The sequence below is a fragment of the Vulpes vulpes genome, chromosome 8 (assembly GCF_048418805.1).
Source record: "Vulpes vulpes isolate BD-2025 chromosome 8, VulVul3, whole genome shotgun sequence".
Lineage (NCBI taxonomy): Eukaryota > Metazoa > Chordata > Mammalia > Carnivora > Canidae > Vulpes > Vulpes vulpes.
Genome location: NC_132787.1, coordinates 81,555,649 through 81,569,458, shown reverse-complemented (window position 1 = coordinate 81,569,458; position 13,810 = coordinate 81,555,649). Strand labels below are relative to the sequence as shown.

Sequence of the window (13,810 nt, the reverse complement as noted above, 5' to 3'; positions counted from 1 at the left end):
TCATTATAGACACTGGTATGTTGTGTAAAATTGTCAGTTGGTAAAGATATAACACATATGTTTATGAAAGTTGCAAGTAACATAAAATTAGGAGGAACAGAGTGTATGATAAATGACAATAGTAATTCCAAAGATCTTCACATGTGTGATTTAATAGGGATAAATGTGGAAGGAGGGATAGAGAGAAAAGCATCAAAATTTAAGTTAGGGAAAAATAGATGAAAATTTGAATAAAGCATGGAGTTTAGTTAATAATATATTAATATTGGTACATTGTAAAAATTAGGTATCAGTATTGTTTGATAGTATCAGTACACTTGTGATAAATGTACTCTAGTAATGTAAGATGAAAACAGTAGAGAAAACTGAATATGCGTATGTAGGAACCATCTGTGCCATCTTTGCAACTATTCTATAAATCTCAAGCTACTTTAAAATAAAAGCTTATTAAAAAAAAAAAGATGACCTAAGACTTTAAGTCTGAATAAGTCGGAAAATGATAATGCCCATAACAGAAATGGGGGAATGTGTGGATGTAGTTGTATGGAATTTTGTTCTATTTTCTGGAACTCCCTAGGAGGAATGATAGAACAAAATGACAGCATGTCAAGAGAACATGGTGACCATAGCATTTCTACAAGGGAATTCACAAGTGTTTTCCAGTAATCCTTTCCTACATGCTCAATCTCTGATGGGTGTAGAGATGTGTGTGTAAAGTAGTCTGATCATAGAATTTGTGATATCTCCTACTCTAGTTATGTTCTCAGACCACTTTTGATAGGTTGATTTGGTCTTCACTCTTGTTTCTACTGTAGCAGTTTTGGTTAATTATATAGAAACTGAAAATTCAGAGGTCACACAAGTCAGCACTGAAAAGTGACTGTTTTATTGGTTGTCCTAAGTTGTGTGAATTATGTGATCTTTTGTGTTCAGGAATGGTCTTACTGTTTTAAATAAAATCGTTCACTTCATTTTTGTACTTGAAAGTTATGCTTATCCACAGAAATGATGAGATAAATACCCCAAATTACATCTTCCATTTCAGCTATGACAATGAAAGTAATAATTAATACTTACTCTTGAAATATTTAGGTAAATGAATATTTTTCCTCAGACAGAAACACTCTGAAATACTCTGGAGACTTGGCACAGACAGAAACATTCTGGATATAAAAATAACATATCCCCCGATTTTGGAGTGAGCAAATTGCTGAACAAATATTGCACAGAATGTATGTCAAAGAATTACTAATGTAACTTTTTGTATTCTCAGTGGAAAAAAAAAGTCAACAGTTCATGGGATGCCCTGTTCTAGTATGCAGTGCTAATAAGGCAGGATTAAAGGAATTGAAGGGAATTTTTCAGAAAAATGTGTTCTGAAGTCACCTTTGACTTTGTTTTAGTCATGATATTTATTTTCGTTTTCAAATGACGTTAAGGGAGGCTGTGAAATTTTTATTTTTTTTTATTAAGGAGGAATAGGGATATGATGATGCAGTATATTTTTCAATTTATTACTTGTGTGACTAGGCTTTTCAAGAGAGCCTCTTTGTGACTTTGATGTCAATATTGGTGTTAGCAGCAGCTCATATTTCTTGGAATTCACTCTGTGCCAGTTAGTACTCTAAGCAATTTTGTGTGTTTGAAGTGTTTTGCCCTCACAGCATACACGTGAGATGGATGGTGTCAGTATCCCCAGTTACAGATGAGGAAACTGGCCTCATGTAGTGTCAAGTATTTTTTATTTTTAGGACCCTTGCCTCTATATGAATACTTCTGTCAAGTGTTAATGAATGGTTTAGAGATATTTTTTTAAATGTTATATTTGGTGGTATTTGATTAAAAGTTCACACACTATCCACTGTCTTTATCCTTTTCAGGTATGCAGTTTTGTGTGGCTATGTATCTGAGTTTGAGGGCTTACAAAACAAAATCAACTATGGACATCGCTTCAAGGTATTTCTTAAAATTAAAAATATTTTAATATAGCTGTATGTTCCCCTTAAAGATATAAATCAAGTTATTCAACAATTTAATTTCAAGGAATTTATCTTTTTTATTTAAATGAAGTGACAGTCTTTACATAGTACTGTGCAAAAAGAATAAAACTATTTGGGAGATTGAAGATAATTATTCTGGATCTTGAAAGAAGTCACATAGTAGATGAGTATTACTTTTTCAAAGATGGGGATTAGTCTTTTGGTCATGAGCTCACCAACATCATAAACATGACTAGGACTAATTAGTTAACATTTCTTGCATATTGATTTGGTGGAAGGAATAAAATCCAATCTAGGGCTTAAACTTAACATGATAAGTGAATAAAATAAGTAATGTATGTGTACATCATTTATAATGTGCCTTTAGCTTTGATAACTCAATATAAATGGTCAGAATCTGTTTTCCAGCTCTCTAAAACCATTTAATAATGTCAGGGGAGTAGATTCCTCCACCACCTAGTTCTGCTATTCTTTCCTCCATTATATCCTAATCATTTGATATTTGCAAGCATGCTTCCTAATAGTAAGTATTAGCTAGGCAAGGCATGGGCAGACAAAAATTCAGCCAGATATTTTCTATTTTCATAGTCGCATTTGGCTTTAAATTATCCATAGCTTAATTAAATCATAGTCAAAGTCTGGTTCTACTTGTAAGCAATCATTTTTGATAATTGAATTATTGGTAAGACTTATTTGTGTTAATGATAGGGATTGAGGAAGAGGACCAAACAACACGTAAAGCCCCTTGAACTTACTAGGCACACTTCCATTCAACACTGCTTAAAATCTGAGAGATGATACTTATTTTGAATTTTCTTTCAGGAACATCTAGATAAAGCAATCCAATTTTTACCTGAAGAACCCTTTTTGTATTACCTCAAAGGAAGATACTGTTATACTGTGAGTTGAATATTTTTATCTATAAGTCTTATTTAAATACACTATGATTACATGATATATTTTCAGTGCCTTATTCTTTAAGTGTTTTACTTAGTGCCTACTATAAGGAAAATGGTAAAATCCATACATATTTTATGAGTTTATGATTGATTTCTTTCTGTACTGTTACTGTGTTTTCTGTACTGTGTTACATACAGTATATAATTTTTGCCCTTTACCATCTCTCTATTTCCCCTTGCAGCAATCACTTGTCTCCTTCGTGCTCTCAGGTGGTGACCAATCATCTACATGCATGTGTCCTATATTGGCACATTACTGTTTGTTTTGTGAGAGGACTTTTTCATTTATCAGAGTATACTGAGCATAAATTACATGCCCACTGTTCTTGTCTTCAAAGAACTGAATTTAGAAAGGCACATGAAACCTATAGAAATAAATCAAGGCAGCTGGCGAGTGTAAAATCCGGTGTCTTAAATGATGTTAGTTTATAGAAAATTAACAGAATGTGAAAATCTATCTTAAGAGATGCATGAAAAAATTATGCTGAAGAGAAATGCTATTTCTGAATGTGAAAATTAGCATAAGCAAAAGAGGAAGTTTTTAATTGAGGTTTGAGGATTAGGAATGGTGAAGGAAGCTTTTTTACTAAACACCTGCTATGTAACAAATGTGCAGTTTATACTTTTTATTTCTAATGTCCTTTAACCATTGAAACAGCTCTGTAAGCAATTTTTATTATGCCAGTTTTAAATATTTAGAATATGAATCTTCATTAAGGTAGGAGACCCCTCAGGCTTAAAAACCATTGACCCAACATCACATGAGTCTGGGGCTTGGATGTACATTATTTGTTTAGATTTCTTTCTTAAAAAAAGAAATCTGGAAAGACCACAACTACATGGAGGTTAAATAACATGCTACCCAACAATGAATGGATCAACCAAGAAATCAAAGAAGAAATAAAAAAAATACACAGAAACAAGTGAAAATGAAAACACAATGATCCAAAATCTTTGAGATGCAGCAAAAGTGATTCTAAGAGGGAAGTATATAGCAACTGAGGCCTACCTCAAGGAGCAAGAAAAAATCTCAAACAACTTAATATTACACCTAAAGAACTAGAAAAAGAAGAACAAACAAAACCCACATCCAGGAGAAGGAAAGAAATAATAGAGATTAGAGCAGAAATAAATGATATAGAAACTAAAAAAAAGGAAAAAATAGAACAGTTCAGTGAAACCAGAAATGGTTCTTTGAACAGATCAATAAATTGATAAACCTCAAACTCATCAAAAAAAAAAAAAGAGGACTCAAATAAACAAAATCAGAAACAAAAGAGGAGAAATAACAACTGATACCACAGAAATACAAAAGATTATAAGAGAATATTATGAAAAAGTATATGCCAACAAACTGGACAATTTAGAAGAGATGGATAAATGCCTAGAAACATATAAACTACCCAAACTGAAACAAGAAAAAATAGAAAATTTGGACAGACCAATTACCAGCAATGAAATTGAATCAGTAATCCAGAAACTTCTAACAAAAAAAAAGTTTAGATGTATTCACAGGTGAATTCCACCATATATTTTTTAAAAGATTTTATTTATTTATTCATGAGATACACAGAGAAAGGGAGAGAGAGGCAGAGACACAGGCAGAGGGAGAAGCAGGCTCCATGGAGGGAGCCCGACGCAGAACTCGATCAGGGGACTCCAGGACGCCCTGGGCCGAAGGCAGGCGCCAAACTGCTGAGCCACCCAGGGATCCCCTCCACCATGTATTTAAAGAAGAGTTAATACCTATTCTTCTCAAACTTTTCCAAAAAGTAAAATAGGAAGGAAAACTTCCAAATTCATTCTAATAGGTCAGCATTATCCTGATTCCAAAACCAGTTATAGACAATAAAAAAGAGCTACAGACTACTATCTCTGATGAACATAGATGCAAAAATCCTTGACAAAATATTAGCAAAACAAATCCAACAATACATTCAAAAAATCTTTGACCATGATCAATGGGATTTATTCCTGGAATGCAAGGTTGGTTCAGTATTTGCAGATCAATCAGTGTGGTACATCCTGTTATTAAGAGAAAAGATAAAAACCATATGATCAACTCAATAGATCCAGTAAAAGCATTTGACAGAGTACATATCCATTCTTTTTTTATATATAAAAGTATGAACACTTCACGAATTTGCATGTCATCCTTGCACAGGGGCCTTGCTTACCTTCTCTGTATCATTCCAGTTTTAGTATATGTGCTGCCGAAGCAGGCACCATATCCGTTCTTGATAAAACCCTCAACAAGGTTAGTTTAGAGAGAACATACATCAACATAACAAAGGCCTTATATGAAAAATCCACAGCTAATGTTATACTCAGTGGTGAAAAACTGAGAGATTTTTCCCCTAAGATCAAGAATAGGACAAGGATGTCCACTGTCATTACTTTTATTCAACTGGAAGTCCTAGCCACAGCAGTCAGACGAGAGAAGGAAATAAAAGGCTTCCAAATTGGTAAGGATGAAGCAAAACTTTCCCTATTCACAGATGAGATGATATTATATATAGAAAACTCTAAGGACTCTGCCAAAAAATTACTAGAACTGATGAACGAATTCAGTAAGGTCACAGGATACAAAATCCTGTTGCATTTCTAAAATCCATTGTATCTCTAAAAAGAAGAGAGAGGGATCCCTGGGTGGCGCAGCGGTTTGGCGCCTGCCTTTGGCCCAGGGCGCGATCCTGGAGACCCGGGATCGAATCCCACATCAGGCTCCCGGTGCATGGAGCCTGCTTCTCCCTCCGCCTGTGTCTCTGCCTCTCTCTCTCTCTCTCTGTGACTATCATAAATAAATAAAAAAATTTAAAAAAAATTTTTTTTAAAAATAAATAAATAAAAAAATAAAAAGAAGAGAAAGTAAGAAAACAATCCCATTTATAATTACAAAAATAATAAAATATTTAGGAATAAACCTAACCAAAGTGGTAAAAGACCTGTACTCTGAAAACTATAAAAAGTTGATGAAAGAAATTAAAGATGACCCAAAGAAATGAGAAGACATTCCATGCTTATGGATTGAAAGAACAAATATTGTCAAACTGTCTATACTACTTAAAGCATTCTATAGTCTTAATTCAATTTCTATCAAAATACCAATAGCATTTTTCACAGAACTAGAATAAACAATCATAAAATTTGTATAGAACCACCTGAGTAGCCAAAGCATTCTTGAAAAATAAAAACAAACTGGCAGTATCACAATTCCAGGTGTCAAGTTATATTACAAAGCTGTAGTGATCAAAACAGTATGATACTGGCACAAAAATAGACACAGATCAATAGAACAGAATAGAAATCCCAGAAGTAAACCCACAATTGCATAGTCAATTAATCTTTGACAAAGGAGAGAAGAATTTGCAATGGGAAAAAGTCTCTTCAACAGTGTTGGGAAAACTGGACAGTTACGTGCAGAAGAATGAAACTGGACCACATTCTTACATCATACACCAAAAAAAACAAAACAAAACAAAACAAAACCCTCAAAATGGACTAAAGACCTAAATGTGAGGCCTGAAACCATAAAAATTCCAGAAGGGAGTACAGACAGTAATTTCTCTGACATTGGCCATAACAACATCTTTCTAGATATATCTCCTGAGGCAAGGGAAACAGAAGCAAAAATAAACTATTGGATATACATTAAAATAAAAAGTGCACAGCAATAGAAACAACCAACAAAACTAAAAAACAATCTCCTGAATGGGGAAGATATTTGCAAATGACATATCAGTAGTATCCAAAAAACATAAAGAACTGATACAACTCAACACTCAAAAACAAATAATCCAGGTTTAAAATGGACAGAATGCATAAAGAGACACGTCTCCAAAGAAGTACACAGGACCAACAGATACATTTGAAAAGATGCTCAGCATCACCAGGGAAACACAAATCAAAACCACATTGAAATATCACTTCTGATATTCTATCAGAATGGCTAACATCAAAAACACAAAAAATAACAAGTATTGGTGAGGATGTAGAAAAATAGGTACCCTCATACACTATTGGATGGAATGCAAATTGGTGCAGACACTGTGGAAGATAATATGGAGGTTCCTCAAAAAATTAAAAAATAGAATCACCCTATGATCCAGAAATCACACTGCTGAGTACCCACGGAATACAGAAACTTTAATTCAAAGGGATACGTGTGCCCCATTGTTTATCTTAGCATTATTTTCAATAGCCAAATTATGAAAGCAACCAAAGTGTCCATCAATAAATGAATAGATAAAGAAGAAGTGGTATATTATACCATACAATGGAATATTATTCAGCCATAAAAAATGAAATCTTGCCATTTGCAGCAACATGGATGGATCTAGACTATAGTGCTAGGTGAAATAAGTCAGTCAGAGAAAGGCAGATACCATATGATTTCACTCATATGTGGAATTTAGAAAACAAAATAAATGAACAAGAAAACTAAAAAAGAGACAACCCAAAAAACAGAATCTTATCTATAGAGAACAAACAGATGGTTATCAGAGGTGAGGTGGGTAGGGGATTAAGGGGATAGATGAAGGGGATTATGAGTCCACTTATCTTGTAGAGCACTGAGTAACATATGGAATTGTTGAAGCACTATACTGTATCCCTAAACAAATATAACTTTGTATGTTAATTATACTGGAATTAAAATGGGGGAGGGGAAGGAAGCAAAAAATAAATGATAATATGAAATTTAATTTTGGTGGTTATTGGTTAAAAAAAATTTTCTTCTGGATTGTAAATATGTATACTGGGCCCTCACTCTATACTCCTTCTGGGTTGAGGATCCTTGTTCTATGTACATTTCTGAGATGCTGTGTTCTGGGTCAGGTTGATAGCACAGAGTAATCAGGAAGGAACAAAGATGGGGTCTAGTAGCTCCTACATTTTGTGCAAAGAAATACTGGGTGGTTATCCCAGAATCTTGAATCACTTGAATAAACAGGATCAGCCTTATTCCCCATCCCTTTCTCTGATTGAACACAAATCTTATCATGGATGTTTCAAATTGGTTTGGTAACCAGTGCTTTTAGAGCTCATATTTTGTTAGAACTATAAAAAAAAAAAGGTAGAATATTAATGCCATAAAGGTGATCTCTATCATATATGTTATTTAAAGATATTTATATATATACATATACGTACATACACCAAACATCTAACTGAGGAGAGATTATTTATTCAAAATGTGCACAAATTCCTAAGAATGATGTTGTCTCTGTGTTTACAGGTCTCCAAACTGAGCTGGATTGAGAAAAAAATGGCTGCTACTCTGTTTGGAAAAATACCATCCTCAACAGTGGAAGAAGCTTTGCAAAATTTCCTTAAGGTATACTTTGTCTATCCATTATTTCAGTATCAAACAGGCTGCTGCCTGTACCAGTCCCTCCTACCCCTCTCCGTGAATAGCTCTCTAATGGGAGCTGTGGTTGAACCCTAGTCTTAGCATATCCAAACTGCTTCCCAGAGCAGCTAGCTATGCCCTGGGTCCTAGCCGCATGCCCCTTACTACCAAATCCAAGAGCAGCTCTCCAGGTCATGTGAGTATACGCAAAAGCATTTGTGATTATTAGACTTGTTCCCAAATACTCCTAATTAGCCTACTAGAGAGCCAGTTTAATCTTGAAGAACTAGGGACACCTGGGTAGCTCAGCAGTTGAGCGTCTGCCTTCCGCTCACCACGGTGTGATCCTAGAGTTCCGGGATCCAGTCCCACATTGGGCTCCCTGCAGGGAGCCTGCTCTCCCTCTGCCTATGTCTCTGCCTTCTCATGAATAAATAAGTAAAATCTTTTAAAAAAAATCTTGAAGAACTAAAAGGTGCCAGAAGGAAGAGTTATTATTTTAAAAGCCATCCCATAAGTTGCAGATAGTCTTATGGAATATTCTTGGAGAATCAGACCAAACCAGTATTTTCATTCCTATCTTAAAATGTATAATTGCTATGCTAATAAAACTCTGAAGAGTAATATGTGTGTGTGCACATAATCAGCTTCCTCATGGGCTAATCCCTGTGTCTTTCTCTGGAAGCAATTATAGAATCTTAGAGACCCTAAGATGTTTTTTTCTTTCCTGATCTACCTATTTCAGATTTGTAACAACAGACAGACAAAATCAGGCTCTAGACTGTGTTATCCAACATACTCTACATGCTCATATTTTTCTGTTGTATGTTAGGGATTGATCTTATAGAACTGAAAGGGAATTTAGAGAATATGTATTCTCAGATCGCAAATAGGTTTCATTTATACTTTCCATTACTGAGTGAATGGTTCGTGCCTACCTCCAGTGCTCTGTGGAAAAAATAAGTGTTCTGAGATCAAGTACGAGCCCAATGGAAAAGAATGCAGGGTATAAAAGCACAAGGGGCAGACATGTCTTAGTTTTTATTTAACGTGATCTTTTTTGTTTTATAAAAAGAAATCAGTACCTCAGGAACTTAATTTTTTTAGTGTTACACAGTGGCAGACCAAAGATATGAATGTAGTCTAAGATTATATCATTCCAATTTCTTCACCTTTTTTCCTACCCCTGAGAATTTGTTCTTTTATTTTACATTTTGTAAGAATTTAAGATCATGGTATATTTAAGATAAATAGTTCAATAGAAGACACTAAGCTAATTAGGAAAAATATCATTTGGACTTGAAACTCATTTATTCATATTATAAAGTTATAAGCAGGGGCTCAGGTTTTTAGGACATTGCGCAGAAATTCTTAAGTTGCTAGTGTACCTGAAATACTACCCAGATAAATAAAAAATGATCAGAGGCCCAATAATGTAGAGGTAAGGATTACAACCTCTAGAACCAGACCACCTGGTTAAATCTCAGTTCTGCCCCTTTCCAGTTCATTGGACAAGTTTCTTACCCCCTCTCTCAATTTAATCAATAATATGGAGATAACAGTACCTGAGTCATATAGTGTGTTGTGAAGATTAAATAAGTAAACGACAAGGAAATTGCTTAGAGAGTACTCCACACCTAGTAAGAATTTTAACTCCATGAAATTGTCAACATCGTGGCAAACCATCTTGGGGACCTGACAATTCAGTCATGACTTAGATTCCATCTGAAAATGTGCTTCATGGTGTTTGCTAAGGAGCGAGAAGGCATCAGGAAAGCTTCTTCCTGCATCAGCTGCCACAGCTGAGGGTGCTGAGGAGTCCAGAGTGCTAAGGGTAAAGGCTGAAAGGATGTAAGAAAACTGGGAGGTGGAAGGTGAGAAAGAAACTTGGATCCCACACCCAAGGGGAGTCTGCAACCTGTGGTCCCAGCAGGAGGTCATGTTTTTGGAACCCAGACTGTAGGACTCCTGTCCCCAACTCTGTCCTTCCAAAGAGGGTTCACAGGGGCCAGGAATGTGTCCCCAGACCATCCAGCTCCGTTTTGTAGAGATCTGGAGCACTGGCTTTAGAATCAGACAGTCTGAGACCTGAACCTTTTCCTATCTGTATGACCTGGCCATGTTTCTTTATTTCTCCTAGTCTTAAATTCTTCATCGATAAAGCAGACATAATAATACCTACTTTATATGGTTTTTGTGAAGATAAATAAATTAATACATAAAATTTTCTTAGCTCAGGGTCTAGCACATTAAGTACTCTAACTAAAAATAAATGTTAGCTGCTATTATTATATTGCTCCTCCAACTGATGAAATCTGATCCTCCACAGCATCACAGCCACTAGGGAGGTGGTTTTTGGCCAGGAGTCATCTATGAATCCTCTGTGGGAATTTTCTCAAACTATAGCATGCTTTCCACCTCATCCAAAATTCTGGCATGATTCCCTCAGGCAGTGGTTCTCAAATTTGGCTATACACAAGAATCATCTGGAGAGCTTTAAAAAAGGCCAGTCCAGGCCACAACCCAGACTAATAATTTCAGAATCTTTGAATATATTAAGGTATAGTTTATATACAATAAAATTCACCCATTTGAAGTCTACAGATCATTGTAGTTTGACAAATTTATATACTTGTGTAACCACCACCATTTTAAGATATAGAACATTTCCATCACCCTTAAGCGTTATCTTTGCCCCTTTACTGTCAATTTCCCTCACTCCCTGCCCCAGGCAACCACTGATCTGCTTTCTGTCACTATAGATTAGTTTAGCCGATTCTGAAATTTTATATAAATGGAATCATAGAGCTTGTACTTTGTGTATATCAGCTTCCTTTGTTCAACATGTTTTGAGATTCATTCATTTTATCAATGTATCAGTAGTTCCTTTTTACTGCCTAGTAATACTGCATTTTGTGTACATACCATGGTCTGCTTATGCATTTATGTATTGGTAGTTAGGGTAAACATGTCAGTTGTGTCCAGTTTGGGGCTACCATGAATATAGCTCCTATGAACATTCATATACAAGCTTTTATGTAGATATGTTTTGAATTTTCTTTGGTAAGTACCTGGGAATGGACTTGTTGGGTCATAAGGGAAGTATTTTTAAAACTTGATCTGTGTTTTTAAAGCTCTTCTTGTACAGTCTATGGCATGATTGACAGCCCAGGACCAGTACCTGAGTGTGTGTAGTAGGTAACAGGTGTGGCAATGTTGGAGGATTGGTGGCCCTGGTCTCCCCCACTCTTTGCAACATATGATCCCTGGATCTCCCTTAGTGGTTTTACCACCTGCAGAACCTTCATCTGTGTCCTGATACAATGGAGGGCTGCTGCTTGAGGTTATGAGATTTCTTAAAATAATGCTAGTTTATTCAGTAATCTTTTTAAGCACATACTTAGTACCAGCGTGTCAAATGTAGGGGATACAGAAATGATCAACACAGCTCCTCCCTCCAGGAACTTGTACAGCCAAGACCAAGTAAACAACCACAATATTCTCTGCCTAGTGTTATTATAGAGTGTTCTAAGAGCCTAGCTAGAAACTGCTTCTTAACTAGAACATTCTACTGAGCAACACTACCTTCCTTGTTATTAGGGTAAGCCATTTGGTAAAAACTCAGACTCTGCTCCATTTTAGGAAGTTGGTATTGTTAGTAGCTTGTATATATTCCTTTGACTTTTAAAAAAAATCATGAGCACATAAAGAGATGTTCTAATTTATAGTCCTTACAGATAATTAAACATAAGTGCTAAGGTATGTATGCAGAATTAAAATGCCAACATTAAAAAAATAAGCTGCTTATGCTCATATGTTGGAGCACATTTTCCAGACAGGATTTGGACAGAGCTGGGCAACTATTAGACATAGAAGGTAAAACTGAACAAAGTTTAATTGAGGTATTTCTTATTAGAGTGACTCAAGAAATGTACTTATTAGACTCAAAGAGTTGAGATGAAAGTAATGGGACAGGAGTGGAGCAGCATAACCAGAATCCATCAGCACCATGGATGATTCTCCAGGCTTTTCAAAGCTCTGGCTAGGACTGGACTTGACAATGTCTTTCATCTGTTGGCAGCCTTATGATCTCACTAGCAAGTTCTTGGCCAGATCCATACACTGTTCATCTACTTGATCCTAAAGAGTTATACCCAAGGTGGTTCCCTAGTCCAAGAGACTTTGTCCTCCACCTCCTCTAGAATCCTTGCCTTTTGAATTTTATAGACAGTAAATGTTCTTTACTAAAGATGTGCATTCCTTAGCACAAGAATGCTTAGGTCTTAGCTTCCCCTCCATCTTTAAGATGTATGTATCCTTTGATTCAGTGATCAACTTCCAGAAATCTGTCCTACAGACATGATCACACATGTGCACAAGCATATAGGAACAAGTATGTTCATTGATCCTTATTAGTAACAGTAAAAAAAATTCTAATAGAGAATGCTCAATTTAATTATGGCATATGTGTAGTATGAAATGCAGCTCTTAGGAACAATGAGGTAGATTTGTGTATGCTAACAAAAAAATGTGTCTGTGATATGTTGTGGGAAAAAAGTTTTGGACCAATATGTAGAAATGTTCCCTTATTAATTTTTTTCAAAAGTGAATTTTTTAAAAATTTGTGTTTACTTGATAAAAGGTCTGGTAGGATGCATGTCAAACTGTTGATACTGGTTACCCCTGGGGAATGAGATTGAAATTGAAGATGAAATTAGTATAAAGAAACTTCCACTTTTTAATTTTAAAAATGTCCATATTATTTGTATCTTGTAAAACAACCCCATCTTTGTAAGTTTTTTAAAGAAACCTTCTTCTCTTGGGTTCTGCATCTCTCTGGATTGAGTTCCAGGGTCAGATTGGGAGCTTATTTGCATAGGCCCTTACAACAGCAGAAGCTGACTCTGACCGAAGATTGACTTGGGTTAAAAGTGCTTTCTAGTAGCAGTGCCAGATGCCTGAAAAAAAAGTTCTTATTCACCAGAGATATAGAAAGGGAACTGGTGCATAAGAGTTTAGTAGATGAGGAGTAAAGTGCCTACAGAATACCCACTTATTAAAATCTGCAAGTAGGTCTGCTACTTTGGTTGTTTCACAAGTCTGTCTCTTCTTTCAAAATACTTGATGTGATGGACTTCAGATATGATTCAACTCATGAGATGTGTCGAAATCCTAAGAAATCAAGTACTAATGCAGTGGAGTGGAGGATGCTAGCCATGGGATACCAGTTATCCTCTACTCATTTCCTAAATAGATTTGAATTGTATAGGACTTGTCCTGGGAGAGTGTATCACCAATTGTTTTTGTTTTTGAGAGGAATCAAGAGAAAGGATAGGTTATACAAAGGAATCTCAAAATCTTAATGTATTGTGTCTCATTGTTTCATGAGCCCTATGAGCTGTATAACCTCAAAAGCTGTATTTCTATCTAAAAGATACTGAACAGATAAAATGATGCTAATGTAACATAATCAACCTAAATTTTTAGGACAATTTGGTTAA

The 13,810-nt window shown here is 35.5% G+C and overlaps 1 protein-coding gene and 1 non-coding gene across 9 annotated transcripts in view; one reads left to right on the top strand and one right to left on the bottom strand.

Moving 5' to 3' along the window:
* RMDN2 (regulator of microtubule dynamics 2) overlaps positions 1-13,810 on the top strand; it is an 81,164-nt gene that overhangs the window by 44,920 nt on the left and 22,434 nt on the right. For all 8 annotated transcript variants that reach the window (XM_072767275.1, XM_072767273.1, XM_072767278.1 and 5 more), the window contains exons 6-8: positions 1,881-1,956; positions 2,823-2,900; positions 8,196-8,294. In XM_072767275.1, the coding sequence (XP_072623376.1) occupies positions 1,881-1,956; positions 2,823-2,900; positions 8,196-8,294 (253 nt within the window). The remainder of the gene's footprint in view (positions 1-1,880; positions 1,957-2,822; positions 2,901-8,195; positions 8,295-13,810) is intronic.
* On the bottom strand, positions 5,079-5,185 carry LOC112935318 (U6 spliceosomal RNA). The gene has a single exon (XR_003238154.2). It is a non-coding gene; the product is annotated as a U6 spliceosomal RNA (small nuclear RNA).